The sequence below is a fragment of the Peromyscus eremicus genome, chromosome 1 (genome assembly GCF_949786415.1).
Source record: "Peromyscus eremicus chromosome 1, PerEre_H2_v1, whole genome shotgun sequence".
In the NCBI taxonomy this organism is placed as follows: domain Eukaryota; kingdom Metazoa; phylum Chordata; class Mammalia; order Rodentia; family Cricetidae; genus Peromyscus; species Peromyscus eremicus.
Window position 1 is genome coordinate 50,246,439 of NC_081416.1, and position 15,071 is coordinate 50,261,509.

General features: G+C 37.4%; 1 protein-coding gene across 5 annotated transcripts; it reads left to right on the forward strand.

Annotated features, from left to right (window-relative positions):
• The first annotated feature begins 212 nt into the window (after nucleotides 1-212).
• Nucleotides 213-14,687, forward strand: LOC131909166 (membrane-spanning 4-domains subfamily A member 10-like). 5 transcript variants are annotated; one of them, XM_059260546.1, is made up of 8 exons: nucleotides 213-271; nucleotides 351-424; nucleotides 1,861-1,972; nucleotides 3,579-3,728; nucleotides 4,611-4,667; nucleotides 8,690-8,806; nucleotides 12,993-13,107; nucleotides 14,509-14,687. In XM_059260546.1, exons 4-8 carry the CDS (start codon nucleotides 3,591-3,593, stop codon nucleotides 14,514-14,516), a joined length of 435 nt encoding a protein of 144 aa, XP_059116529.1. In that variant the 5' UTR covers nucleotides 213-271; nucleotides 351-424; nucleotides 1,861-1,972; nucleotides 3,579-3,590; the 3' UTR covers nucleotides 14,517-14,687. The 5 variants fall into 5 exon arrangements, with proteins under 5 accessions (XP_059116529.1, XP_059116537.1, XP_059116509.1 ...); XM_059260554.1 differs by having other exon boundaries at nucleotides 1,861-1,968; XM_059260526.1 differs by having other exon boundaries at nucleotides 1,861-1,946.
• The last annotated feature ends 384 nt before the right edge of the window (nucleotides 14,688-15,071 follow it).

The following is a 15,071-nucleotide window of genomic DNA, read 5'->3' on the forward strand; positions in this document are numbered from 1 at the left end:
GAAGTCTTTGGAGCGGGGCATCAGCCTGTAGTTGGGCTCAGGCATTCTGCGGTTTAATGGCTAGAATGTGCCCACCACGGGTCAGTAAAGGGTTCCGCACTAGACCCCTTCTGGCTAGCTCCATCCCCTAACCCCATCTGTATCTTCTGGGCCTGAAGGCTGGGCGGAACTTCCACGGGCCGGCAGAACTAATGTCTGCGTGGCCCTCCTCGCGTGGCACCCTTTGCGGTTGCTCTGGGACACAACCGCAGCAGCACTGGATTCACCAGAGGTAATGAGGGACATATGGAGGTGGCAGCGCTGCTGAGGCAGGAAGATCTAGACCAAAAGGAAACCCTTTCTACCCTTAGGATCATGACAGAGTAGGGAATTCATGAGCCTTGAACAGACCACATTAATGACTGGCGTTGGATACTACTTCCTGGTGAGTTTCAATTCTTTACTAGCTTCTTTGTCCTCCCCAATACAACCCTACAGGGGATTCTTGTCACTGAGAAGAGCCTTTGATGGAGTTTATTACATTTTTAAAAGGTCACCTCATAATGGGTCAGTTTTTAACGCAAGTGTCTTCCAAAATTCTTTTTGCTATGACTTTGTGTATTTTCTCCTTGTCAAATGTCACTGGGCCATTACTGTGGCGACTGCAACCTTCAGAGTTTGTGGCTTATATAAGAGAAGGAGAAGTTTGTAAATTAAAGCTCTAAAAACAATATGCTGAATTTTAGATACAACTATACACAGTGTTTGAAGGAAAAGGGAAAAGATTGGTCAGACATTAGAGTCTGGGGTAGGGGGTGAGGCATAAGGGGGTAGGGGTTGGGAGGAGGATTATCAAAGCCATGTCTAACTAGAAAGCCACACAAAAGATGTATTAACTTTTTGGATGAAAAAAAAAACATAAATTATATCTTATTTGTTTTAGCAAAATTAATATGTTTGAGTATTTATATAATGTATAAACAGCCAGACTTCCAAAATAATGGAACTAAGAGGTTAAAGATGGTTAAAAGGTGATATATTCTGTTCCTCTTTCATCTCTGATTTTCTCTGGATGCCCTTCTTCCCACACCAGAAGTTTTGTCCACTCCAGTTCTGTCCTTTAGAACAGGTAAAACCTAATAATGCCATGACTTCTAGCTTTTACATCTTCTCACTCGAACTCTTCCAGATCATCAGGGAAAGAGTTTTCCCTGGGCCTCCACTAAGTGACTTAGATATCACATTTGTTCAGACCAGCTAGAATCAAAAAACAATTTTCATGGGTATTAAATACAGAAGCTGAGGGAGGGTTATGACTCCTACAAAATAGGAAGTGTTGCCCTCCCTGTCAATGCTAGAAATGATGAGTTATCCTCATCTTGCCTACTGAACACGCCCCTCAGTTCTAACTCAAAAAGCCTGCCTATATTCCAGCCTTCTCTGCACCTAGTGTAAGCATGTGGCACAGATTCTTCTAGTCAGGCACCCCAAGACATACTTGAACTTAGATAGCACCAATGATGAGAAATAGACTAAATCAAAGTTATTAGGGGTCTAAGCTTCCTGATGCTGCAACATGGGCATATGAGTGGGTGCTAGAGGAACTGATGTGATTGGAGCAGCTATCATTTGGTACTTACCATAGTCTAACTCAAGTTTGATAAATGAACAAAACTTCTTGAAAGGTAAACATTAGTTTTGTCAAGATATTTCTAGTCTGGTGCAAAAGCATCTGTCAGGGAAACAATCAAGTGTCTTTTGAAAAATGAATGGCAGTTGTAGAATTAGAGTACCCCTCAGACTTAAGACTCTTACCCAAGAGAAGAATAATAGTCACTAACTTATTTAATTTATATTGATTTTTGTCCACATTTTTCACAGGAGATATCCTCATATCTCTCTGTTACATCTTGACGAATATGCCACAGAATCGTCTGTGGATAAAAATGGAACTGAGATTGTTGGGGGTAAGAACAAAATGCTGCTCAAGTGAGTAAGTTAACTGTGAGAGGGTTGGCACTCCTTAACACATGAGGGAGGAGACCTGAACCACCTCTGTATCTGTATGGAGGCAAATCAATTACAGTGGCTTCTAATGGTGACATGGCATCAAAATATATACTGAGTCTGGATATAGAAAAATATTCTTTTTATCATCTATCAATTATTTCAATCCTAAACTGATGAAATGTCCTAAATGAGATGAGCAAATTGTCGGTATGCCCAGAACAACAAGCTCTATGAACAGTGATTGGTTACAAAGGTGCTGTGCTGGTCACATTAGCTGACAGACACACTACTGTTTTTCCAGGCAATCCCATGCACTACACACTTTGGCTGTGCAATTTTGCACCATCCACTCATACTTCTGAATGATGGAGCCAGATTCAGAGTTAAATGTGAAGGATTAAAAATTATGTGAGAAAAATCCTAAGCAATCAAAACACACACACACACACACACACACACACACACACACACACACACACACGAGCACAGGGGATCTAGAAGTAAGTTAAGCAAAGTCATCACAATATACAAGGTGAATTATGTTTCTATAAGATAAGAATGAACAGGAAGATATCAATCCCTAAAGGAAAAAACATATATACTGAAGAAACCATATAGGACTTGCATTTTGAAAATGACTAAATGCTGGTGAAAATACAAATTAGGTTACATCAATAAAAAGACATGTTTATGGCTTGCAAAGCTCAACATAGTAAAAATGTTAATTCTCCCTAAATTGGCGTATAGGTTTGGCATAATTCCTATTAAATCTTAGCAATGTCCTATAGATATCTATAAATTACCAAAGATTGTGTGAAAAGGAGAAGAAACCAAAACAGCTTAATTAAAGTAGGGGAAATCACACTAGTCGATTTTTTAAGATAATGTCTGCCTTCCATCATCAGATTATGTGATTTTGTTTAAAATAAGGAAAACACAGACAAACAGAACAGAACACTCAGTCCAAAACTAGATTCCATAGATACAGCCAACTGATTTGGGGAATAGGAGTTGTTTGTTTGTGTTTTGGGAAGGTGTCTATGTAGCACATGGGGCCTTAAACTACTAATCCTGCTTCCTCGGTCCATCAAGGGCTTTGCAGGTGTGAACCACCATGGTTCAGTCAGCTGGGTTTTGTTTTTTTTTTAGTTCATAAAAGAACTCAATGGACAGTTACACAGAAGAATAACAAAGAGAGATCAAGTGAAAATAGAAACAATGAGCCTTAATAGACTCCCAAGCTTTTGAGAAATTAGATAAATATTTAAAAAGCTCTCAGAAACAGACGAGTGATCACCAGGAGTTACAAGTGTTAGTGGAAACGTTGCAAGAAAAGGTAGAACTTGAGATGTCTCTGTAGTGACAGAATAGGTCTGTAATTTGATTATAGTTGATAAAACATGACAAAATGGCCTAGAACCGTACACAGAACATCGTACCACAGTTGATGTCCTCATTCTAAAGTTCTGTAAGCGTCACTACCGTGGTAAGCACCACCTTTCTTCTTCATTCTGGCCTTCTTCTTGAGGTGTGTTCCCTCTTAAGAGTTAGCTGGAACTGTGACTAAATATGGTGTCTTTTCCTTATAGATTATACAGCTAATGACTAGCCTGATTATACAGAGCCTGGGATACTTCTGGACATACCTGTTCTTTTCTCAAAGTTTTGCATTTGGACTGACAAGTGGGTATCTTCCTATCATAGGAGCTTCAGGATACTCACTTTGGGCCTCTTTGTTTGTGAGTAACTTCATCTCTGATAGTAACTACTAATGTATTCCTTACATTTCATGGATTCGGATCCAAGCAATGTGTCCTAGAGGATACACAATCCCTGATCTTTAGGAGACCATAACCACATCTACCTGAAAAAGGACAATAGCAAAATGTTTCTTAAAACCTTTAGTTTATTACCTGCAATGTTCTTTCATAATAATATTCTACATTGCTAAAGGAACATTTGATACATTAAGAAAAAACTAGTTTCTTAGCTGTAATATTACTTTTTTTTTTTTTTCGTTTTTTAAGACAGAGTTTCTCTCTGGAACTTTGCGCCTTTCCTGGAACTCGCTTTGGAGACGAGGCTGTCCTCAAACTCACAGAGATCCGCCTGCCTCTGCCTCCCGAGTGCTGGGATTAAAGGCATGCACCACCACTGCCCGGCAATAATATTACTTCTTAATAACAGTCTGCATTTTTAAAGGGCCATTTGATACATTACAAAAAAATCCTAGTTTCTTACCCATAATATTCTTTCATAATAACAGTCTACATTGTAAAGGGGCTATTTGATACATTTGCAGCCATGATAATAAACACAAGGAACATATATGGAAGACAAAATCTATTTGATTCAAATCACCAATACAAGTGAGATGCTAAAGTCATTTCAAAGCGCCCCTGGATCCCATTCCCATTACAGTTGTAACATTAGTGGCTAAAACCTTCATAGCTTTCGTCTCTATAAATATAAATCTTGAATTATTTCTTGAGTTGTTTCCTTAGTAGTCCCCACTAAGGAATTAAGATGATATCCCTCATGTTACAGAATTCTAGAATTATCTTGAAGCTTAAATATAGATGTAATGATTGGGTATTAACCAATGTGGTCTTTGCTTCCAGTTTAGCCTATCAGGAAGCTTTTCAATAGCATTACAGAGGAGGCCTTCGAATTACATGGTAAGTCAGAAGACTCAGAACAACTCTGGAAAGCTTTCATTGTCAGTGAAAGTATGAAATTTTCAGAGAATAAATAAAAATTTTAAAATAAAAACAAAGTCAGTGAGGAATTAGCATGCCCTCCAGTGACTAGATATCTACCCAGAAGCTTTGTGGGGAGGGCAGTATTTAAAGAATGAGAAACATAACATTAATTCAAAGAAAGGTGGAGTAGTTATGTCATCTCAGACAATGAAAGTACAGAAATAGTACTATTGCCATACATGAATATTCAAACAAGTTTCATGACGATAAAGGCACTATTTCTTAAGACTTAACAAACCTAAACTTCAAACTATAAGAAGCAAGGACCAGGGTTATGGCTCACTTTCTGTGTAAGCAAAAGGACCTGAGTTCAGATCCCCAGAATCCACATCAACGCTGGGCATGCTAATATACATCTATAATTTCAGTGATTCCTAACAAGATGGGAGTCCGAGACAACAGAATCCTCAGGAGGCCCCAGGCTGGCTAGCCTGATACATGCAATTACACACAGTGAAAAAGAGACTCCTACTCAAAGTAGATGAGAATAGACACCTGAAGTTTTCCTCTGACCTCCATATTTGCACAATGCCAAACATGCACCCCACACACAGAGATACATACACAAACATTCATATGTGCACACACACCATATGTGTATGTGTGCAAAAACTGATAGAGCTGCAAAGAAGATTATTTGTAATAACATAGAATTTACCCTCACAATTTAAAAAAATATCAAAGAGAGTGCAATATAACATACAAACAATTTTAGAGATGTATTTCACATTTTTTGGACAAAACTCTCACTAAAACCTAGGAAGAGAATTTCCTCAACTTGACAAAGTGACATTCAAAAAAAAATCTATTTCCCTACATAGCAGCATGAGACTGAATGCTTTCCTCTGAGGTCAGTGTTTGTTAGATTTTATTGTGAATTTGACAGAGCCTGGAGTTACCTGGGAAGATGAAACCTCGGTTGAAGAATTCCATCAGATTGGCCCATGGCCACATCTGTGGTGCATTTTCTTGGTTGCTAAGTGGTGTAAGAGCACCTAGTCTACTGTGGGTGGTGCCATTCCTGGGAAATTTGGTCTGGGCTGTAAAAGAAAGCTAGCTGAGCAAGCCAGAGGGAGCAAGCCAGTCGACAGTAGTGTTCCTCCATGGTTCCTGTCTCAATGTTTCTGCTTTGAGTCCTGGTCTTGGCTTCCCTCTGTGGTGGACTGTGAGATGATATAAAGCCTTTTTCCCTAAATTGCTTTTGGTCATGGTATTTATCACAGCAACTGAAAGCAAATTAAACCAGCCAGTAACAGTGAGTATGTGTACAACACTATATGTTGTATAGTGTAGTAAGTCAAGGGAAAAAAAAAAAGACAAAGACCTTCAAGATTAGAAAGTCAGAATACAAGCTTCATCTGAAGACACCAGAAACATGCTAAAACATCCTACAACTTTCAAAGAAAATCTAGAATAAATTAGTAAGCTAATTTATCAGTGTTGCAGAATATAAATTGGCTATAGAAAAAAAATAATTGGATGTCTGGGTAATTTGTTGGTACACTTACCTGGTAAGGGAATCACACTGTTCCCAGTACTGAACCCTTTCAAATAAAGCTACTATGAATGCTTACCCACAAGTATTATTACAGACATATTTCTTGTTCCTCTTGTAATGGATAATTATCCTTTTTAAAAGAAACTACCCAACTGTTTCCCAAAGTATTTGCTGCCTATGGCATTTCTGTAGCACCCCTCACCAGACTAGAAGTCAAACAAGTGTTCTTGTTTGTTGCATTCAGATAACTTTGGCCAGAAAAACTCAATGTGTAAAACCCCTTCTCCAAGGGACCTTAAAATACAGTTGCTTATTAAACCTCTTTTTCTAATAAACATTATGGCACTGGAACCATCACTTTTACATGTAACTAAAACTTCAGCACATGTTTCAACTTTAAGGAGTGAAATACATTAAATTACAAATAACCAAACAATATTGTTGGACTTTAAGAGTATAAAAATAAACTAATGAATGTTTTGTCTCGTGATATTTTTTGTTATACTTTGAAAATTTCATACACACATACAGTGTATTTTAATTATATCTACTCCCCACTACTTCCCTCTGACTCCTCCTAGGACACCCCTCTCAACCTATCTCCCTTCCAACATCATGTCCTATTATTATTATTATTATTATTATTATTATTATTATTACTAATAGCCCTAAGTCCAATTAGTGCTGACCGTGTACGTGGGCAATCTGCCAGAAGCCATATCCCCAAAGAAAAGTGACTCTCACTCCCTCAGCAGCCACCAACTGTCAATAGCTCCTCAGCTAGGTGTGAAACCTTGGGAGCCCTTCTCCTGATTTTAGAATTCTGACTGGCTTTTTCTCGTGCGGCTCTTACACAGGTGCTCTAAGTTGATAAATGCAACATCCATGCCATGTCTAGAAGACAGCATTTCTCTTTTCTCCTTATCCTATGGCTCTTGTATTCTTTCCGCTCCCTTTTCCAATATGTCCCCTAAGTACCCTTAGTAGGAAGAGGTTGCCAGAGGTAAGCCATCCATGGCTGAGCAACTCATAGCCATTTATTCTCAACATCTTTACCAGTTGTGAGTCTTTGAATTAACCATTACTCACTACAAAAATCTTCTCTGACCCAGGGTGAAATTAGCACCAAGTTATGGGTATAAACATGAATATTTAGAAGGCAGCTTGACAACATAACCATTTAATGAAAGAAACAAAATCAGTAGGTTCCCCACTACAGCCTACGATATCCCCAGCCATAGGCTTTTGATGAAGTTTACAATACCAGACATGGAATCCATCCTGTGGAACAAGTCTCAAAACCAATCAGAAAGCAGTTGGCTACTCCCATACTAGACATACCACTATTGCACCAGTGAGCCTAATGTGCCTGGCAGGTTGGTATTATAGCATACAATGTCCAGGACTGAGTAAGACTGTTGGTATCTTTGTTCCATTAACGCACAGTGTATAACACCATTCAGCACCATGAAAGCTAGCCTGTATGGAGACAGTTTCCTAGGCAATTTGAGATAGAATTCTTCATAGCCTTCATTGGTTTTCTTTCTGTAAGGAAAAACTTTTCCAAAAGAATAAATGAACTGACATCAATGAACAACATATAACAGTTGTTAAACATGAAGATACTTTGTTCTTTGAGATAGGTTTTAGACCTAGTCATTCAAATTGTCATACTTGCTGTCTAGATTTATTAACTGGAAAGAAATTATTGTGAATATAGACAAGGAAATAAGTATGCAAATGATTCTTCTTAATAGCAATATTAAATGATGTATCACCTCCCTGGCGTCATATGTGGATAAAGCACAATTATTCAGCAACATTATAACGCATGAATTGTCTGGAGTATATGTAGCCTGACAAGCATACACATATGTGGCCTGGGGAATGACCTCCAACAGTGTGTAACTCCCTACATCATGAAGAAAAACTCTTCACATTGAGCTAGATAGCACCTATATGCCCAAGAAAATTCCCTAAATTTTACTTTCCTGCTGTCCAAGAATCATAGCAGTCTCCTAGAATAGTAGGTATCTGGTAATATAAAGCTGTGTGGTATTGTGAAATTGTCAATATCGTGTGTATATTCTTTATATTCTATTTACATTTAATATTCAACTTTCTTCCATAGCCTGAAAAACATCTAATGCACAGACTGCTTCTTTTCTGTCTCTTTATCTATTAATTCAGCACAAAATAGGCATTCAATCAGATACCAGTAGAGAAACAAATACATGCACAACTCATCAAAAGTTTTATTATACCCCAAATTGTTTGGTCCTACTAGGAGCCTAACCAATCTGCAGTTCTGACAACCTTTCTGGTGATCTCACTATTCTAGAAAGATTAGAATTTTTATAGTTCTACAAGAATACACTTGCCAGAAATGAATATGGAATAGTTTCCAATGACTGGACAATACTTTTTTAATCTGTTCTAGCTGATTTGGACTATGACAATGAACATCTTAAGCATCTTCGCAACACTAATAGGTGTGTTTTTAATATCAATCGAACTGATGATGACTGCAGATTTACAATCTCCTTTGTGGCAGCACGTAAGTACTGGGTTTCTGAGAGAATTTCTTCATGATTTTAGAATTATGCCTTCAGTGAGGATCAAAATATTCAAGTATTAGTCAAATCACCAAGAGACCTCCATCAGTTTCCTCTTGGGCATATGTGCCTACTATTAATGTGATACAAGTTACATGTTATAGTTCAAAGCCTAGATGATTAACTAAAGTCTTAAAAATATTAATACATATCTTTTATTAATGAAGCATTATAGTCAATCCTGATTCCTCCTGGTTGCTATGATTCATTTATGATTGGCAGCTCATTCTTCCTAGGTACTCACATCTCTAAGACCAGTTTTCCCAAGGCTTTAAATAAATTTGCTAGAGTAAGACTTTCCTCTTCCAAGAATGAAATGGCACCCATATGGATTTATATTATCGATATAGTCATGATCAAGGAAAGTACTGTAGTCGAGAGCCTTCATCCAGAAACTGATGGAAACAGATGCAGGCACACAGCTAAACATTAGACCAAGTTCAGAGAATCCTGCTGAAGAGATGGATGAGGAATTTTAGGAGGCAGAGGGGTCAAAGACATCACAAGAAAACCCATGGAAACAACTAACCTGGCTCATAGAAACTCACAGAGTCTGAACCAACAACTAGGGAGTCTGCATGGGACAGACCTAAGCCCTCTACATATATGTGACAGTTGTGTAACTTGGTCTATTTGTGGGACTCCTAACAATGGGAGCAGGGGCTGTACCTATGCTTTGTCTGGCTCTTGGGAACCTATTCCTCATACTTATTACCTTGCACAGCCTAAATACAAGGGGAGGTGCTTAGCCTTACCACCACTTGATATGCCATGGGAAGCCTGACCCTTTCTGAACAAAAATAGAGAAGAGGGGATTGGGGGTGGAGTTGGGTGAGAGAAAAGGAGGATAGGAGTAAGAAGAAACGTGGTTGGGATATAAAATAAATTAATTAAATTAAAAAATAAGAAATTGCTGTAGTTTACAGAGTTAAGCTTATCTCTACAAGAGATGTAATTTGGAAGGCTCATATACTCAGTTCCATTTGCACAATGCCATGTGGACACTCTTATGTTTCTGCATCTGTCTGTCAAAGGGTCCATGCAGAACTATTTAAGGCTGTTTGTGTTTGTGTATCTGTGGAGTGCAGGTGGAACTAGGAACATAGGCACATTTAGTGACTTAGGTTTGTTGGTGTGAAGAGAAAGGATGATGAAGACAGAGAAGAAAGAGATGCTAAGCAAATTATGTAAGAATTTGAAGCCATGGTATTGAATTCTTGTCTATGGACTATTGTCCTTCTATTCTATGCCCATGGCTTTACAGATGCCAAAACAGCTGGGCTTTAAACCAATACCTAGAAACCACATTTTTTTTAAATTGATGCTGTTGGATGTTGCTTGTATCTAACTTCCTAACCTAATTAAGAAAGCTCTCCTTACTTCAACATATGAGAGTTATGGTTAATAGACTAGTTCCAAAGTATATATGGGTTTGTAATTAATCATTACCTTTTTCTTATTTCTATGTATCTTTGAGAGAAACTTTATAATAAATAAATATGGATATAGATAGAAGCCTATGTATCTCTTACTCAATAAAGAAGCAACCTTCAAAATGTTTAGCTATTTGCTCAAAGTCATAGTCACCTGAAGAGCATTTATGCTGATCAAGGCTAAATTCCAAGTCACCTCACCACAGTAAACAGAGCCTTAACAAAAATCAATTTAGTAACACATTAGAGGGCCATTTTATTGATATAGAAAATACAATTCCCCTCTAGTATCATTTACTAAATAATAGGGGAAAGTGTTATTATAGATACTTACCCATTAAATAAATCCTATTACACCAAACCTCAAAAGTAAATGTATCTCAATTTAATCTTCTCCAGAGGCTCACTATCCTTAAGAAAATATGCTAGTTCTATCCACAACAACAAAGAAGAAAATATGAACTATTCCCATTACACTTTTGGCAGAAATGTATCAATTCACCATCCTCAATAACTATTAATTATCATATGATCAAGTATATGCATGAATTTTCAGCTGCTGAGGGTATAGGATACAGTAAACTGTTTATCTTTTCATTTTTTCTCCTTCCTGCAACACAGCTATACTTCTATGATTTTTAGCATTAAAAAGTAAGAGTTTAGAAAATGCTCTAGTTTGCTTTCTGTTGTTGTGATAAAACACTAACCAAAATCAACTTATAAGAGCAAAAAGTTTATTTCAACCCACACTTCCAGGTCACAGTCCATCACTTAGGGAAGTCAGGAAAGAAACTCAAGCAGGTACTGACGCAGAAACTGTAGGGGAACACTGCTTACTCACTCACTCTCAGACTCTCTGTTTTGCTCCATGCTAGCTTTCTTACACAACCTACACTCACCTGCCTAAAGATGGTGACATCCACAGGGGTTTGGACCCTGCCACAGCACTCATCAATCAAAACAATTCCTCACAGACATGGACACAGGCCAGTCTGACAGAGAAATTCTTAGTTGAGGGCCTCCCTTATAAGGTATCTGTATATTGTGTCTAGTTGACATTAAACGCTGACAAGCACAGGAGCCTTCCTTCCTTTGCTATTTCATGAAATTAATTTGAGTTGTATTGATGTTAATTCTTCTCTGAAGTGCTGGTAGAATTTTGTAGTTAATCCATGGGTGTTTCTTAGAAGACATTTTATTACCTCTTCAGTCTTGTTTCTGGTTGTGGAGATGTTTCAACTATTTCTTTCATTTTGACTTAATTTTGATATGTTGAATGCCTCTAGATATTCCTCCATTTCCTTTAGGTCTTCCAAGCTTGTGAAATATAGGTCCTTAAGGCATTTTGTTGGAAAGTATTGTAATGTCTCTCTTTTCATTTCTATTTTATTAAGTATTCTCCGTCATTCCTTTGCTTAATTTGATTAAGGGTTTGTCAATCTTTTTATTTTAAAGAACCAATTCTTGATTTTATTGATTCTTTGTATTGGTTTTTGTTTATTTTTATTTCCTTGATTTTATTGCCTTATTTCCTGTTTTTTTGGTTATTCCTAGCTACTGTTTTGGAATTTGCTTTGTTCTTTTTTCTTCCATGGTTTTAAGGTGAATTATTGAATTGTTAACTTGAGATAACTTTTTTGATGTAGGCACCAAGTGCTGTAAACTTTCTTTTTAGGACTGTCATCATTGTGTCCCATTGATTTCACTCTGTCATATTTTTACTTTCATTCTATTCTAGGGATGGTTTTTACTCCTTCTTGATTTCTTCAATGACATAATTATTCAACAATATGTGGTTTAATCTCCATGAATTGACATACTTCTTGAAGTTTTTATTTCTGTTGATATCTAGCTTTATCCCTTTGTGGTCAGATAGAACATGGGATTTTATTTCAATTTTCTTATATTGGTTGAAACTTGTTTTGTGTCTTAATATGTGACAGATTTTGGAGGAAGTTCTCTAGGCTGCTTAGAATAAGAAAGCATATTGTTTAGTGTTTGAATGGAAGTTCTGTAGATGTTAGGTCTGTTTGACATCTCACCAGCACTGAGGTACAAGAAACATTGCAGAAGAATTAGAATGTAAGAGCTGAAGGATGGGGAGAAGTGCTGTGAAATGACATCTTCTGGACATGATATGGCTGTCATTATAAAGAATTCATAGCATCTGTGGTTACCTGCACAAGATCTATACAAGATCCAGCCAACTAAAATTCTGGCATAGACAGGGTAGATGAACACCAGGCCCCAACCCTTTCTAAGGAGCTATTGGAAGCAGATAATTGCTGTTGGAAGTAGAATCACACTTCTGTAAGGATATGGCCACTCATCTAGTGGATGGCTCCACACATATGCATATAGGGACTATCAAAAAAAGACATGAAGCCGGGCGGTGGTGGCGCACGCCTTTAATCCCAGCACTCGGGAGGCAGAGACAGGCGGATCTCTGTGAGTTCGAGGCCAGCCTGGGCTACCAAGTGAGTCCCAGGAAAGGCGCAAAGCTACACAGAGAAACCCTGTCTCGAAAAACCAAAAAAAAAAAAAAAAAAAAAAAAGGAGGGGAAATTGGGAGTTGGCATAAGAGGAGTTGAAGGGATAACTGGGAGTAGATAATATTTCATTGTATACATATATGACATTCTAAAAAATAAAGAAAATATTAAGTAAAGACTGTATGTTTTCTTTTGGAGTACAGAGAAGTGGTAGGATGCTTACAGAATATCTCTTCCTGTTCACTATCTTGGAGATGCTTGTGGCATCTGTAGTAACTGAGTGGACCTATAGAGCAAGATACACAGAAGAAGAAAACAGTGAGTCTATCATTTTTCCTTCAGTGAACAGAAGCTACTAACTTCTGTGATGTATCCTGTTCAAATAACTTAGAATTAAGCATAACTAGTGTCATCTCTAAACTGTGGCTAGAGGTAGGTGAAAATATTTTGCAAAACTGTTTGGCACTAAACAGCTCTTTCTATAATTGAAGCTAAATAAATTACACTATATGAAGTGAGTGGGGCTAAGGATGTAGCTCGACAGTAGAGGACACACAGCATTAGTGAGGCTCTCTGTCTGATAACCAGAAGAAGCACATGAAAAGACGTCGGGGTAGGTAACTTGGGATAAAGCGCAGGGATAGAGACAACACTGGTGCTGGCTTTTATTTTCAGCACTACTTAACTGAGCCTAGTTCCCACCATCCAACCTCTACAAACACTCTACCCCAGCTTCTTCATCAGATGATTCCTACTCCATAATTACATCTTGTTCAGTGTACCATCTAAGAATAGACAGAATTCCTTAAGTAATCTCTGCCTGAAATTAATGTGATAAAATTTAAATGAGAGAAAACATTATCAGATAATTTTTTCTTAGATTTTCCACTTTCTTTGCCTCGGAAGCTATCTCTGAGGGTACTTATGAGGGTACTTATATCTCAATCATTATTTGCCTTTCAATGAGTTTTCCTTAGCTAATGTAGTGAGATATGGAGTTGAAGTTCTTCTAAAAGCATAACACTCATAAACTTTAAAAAATATATGGCTGGAACTAGAGCGATGGCTCAGTGGTTAAGAGCACTTGATGCTCTTGCAGAGGACCAAGGTTTGATTCCCAGAACCCACATGTTGGCTTACAAGCATCCATAATTCCAGTTCCAGGGAATCCAACAACTCTCCTCCAACTCTTGTGGGTACCAGAAACATGCATGGTGTATAGGTATGCAATGCAAGCAAAACACTCATACACATATAAAAATCACTTTAAAGGTATATGTGTATTGACTTAAAAGCAAAACACACAATTCTTTGAACAAAGGGACAAGAAAAAAACAAAAATTGAAATGGTTTTCTATGCGTACTAATAAATTTTAAATGGAGAAGAGCAGAATATACAGGAGAGGAAAAGGGAAGATGGGAAAGAAATAGCAGGAGAGAAAAAAGAGAAAAAAAAATTAAAAAATAAGATTAAAAAACAACAAGGTTTTGTCTGGGAAGTATATCTCAGGTGAAGCCCTTGCTAGCATCTATAAGGGTATGGGTTCTAGGACCAACACAAAAGAGAAAAAAAAAAAAAAAAAGCTCATGATCTTATTTAAGACTCTCAACGATAAGACTATTTCCGCTCAGATTTCTTTAAAAGTGCTACTGAAATTGCATAGTTTTTTATCTCAGATCACATTAATGAGCAATTTCCTACCATCTGCCTTACCTCAGGTTCATAGAAGAAAACAAACCTTTTCCCGAATGCTAAAAGAAGTATCATGGCCTCAGTCAAGTTCAATGATTAGTGAAGAACTTCATTTTGTTCAAGAGAATGCTCAGAAATGGAATTTTATTGTCTGCTTCAGTATTTCCTCCCCTCCATTTCATTAATTAAAACTGATAGCAATGAATATGTTTGTCTTTCCATGTGGGAAATTCAGCATGAATTTATTTCATTGTCACAAATTAATCACGAGTTGAATCTGGTCAGCCTGAGTTAAAGGGTTCTTCTAAGCCCAAGAAATCTCATAAATGGGCACATATTTTCTAGCATGGACTCTATGCCTAATATTGATGAAGTGAAGTAATGCTGACTCAAAGCAATTTCATAATTAAAAGGTAGATAATAAGCACCTCATCATCAGTGAGGCAGACTATCTCTAAACATCAAACATCTGACTAACCAGTTATGGTTAAATGATGCATAATTTCTCTATAGTGTGGAGTGTATAGTACTATCAGATATATCTTCATGTAACTGAGACTACATAAATGAATGTCCACAGAACTCTTTT

Bases quoted from the DNA above. Each gene is read 5' to 3' on its own strand.
- LOC131909166 (XM_059260526.1), top strand. From the start codon at position 1,899: ATGCCACAGAATCGTCTGTGGATAAAAATGGAACTGAGATTGTTGGGG. The intron at 3,729-4,610 runs GTGAGTAACTTC...CTTTGCTTCCAG, and splicing joins CACTTTGGGCCTCTTTGTTT to TTTAGCCTATCAGGAAGCTT. The intron at 4,668-8,689 runs GTAAGTCAGAAG...AATCTGTTCTAG, and splicing joins GGAGGCCTTCGAATTACATG to CTGATTTGGACTATGACAAT.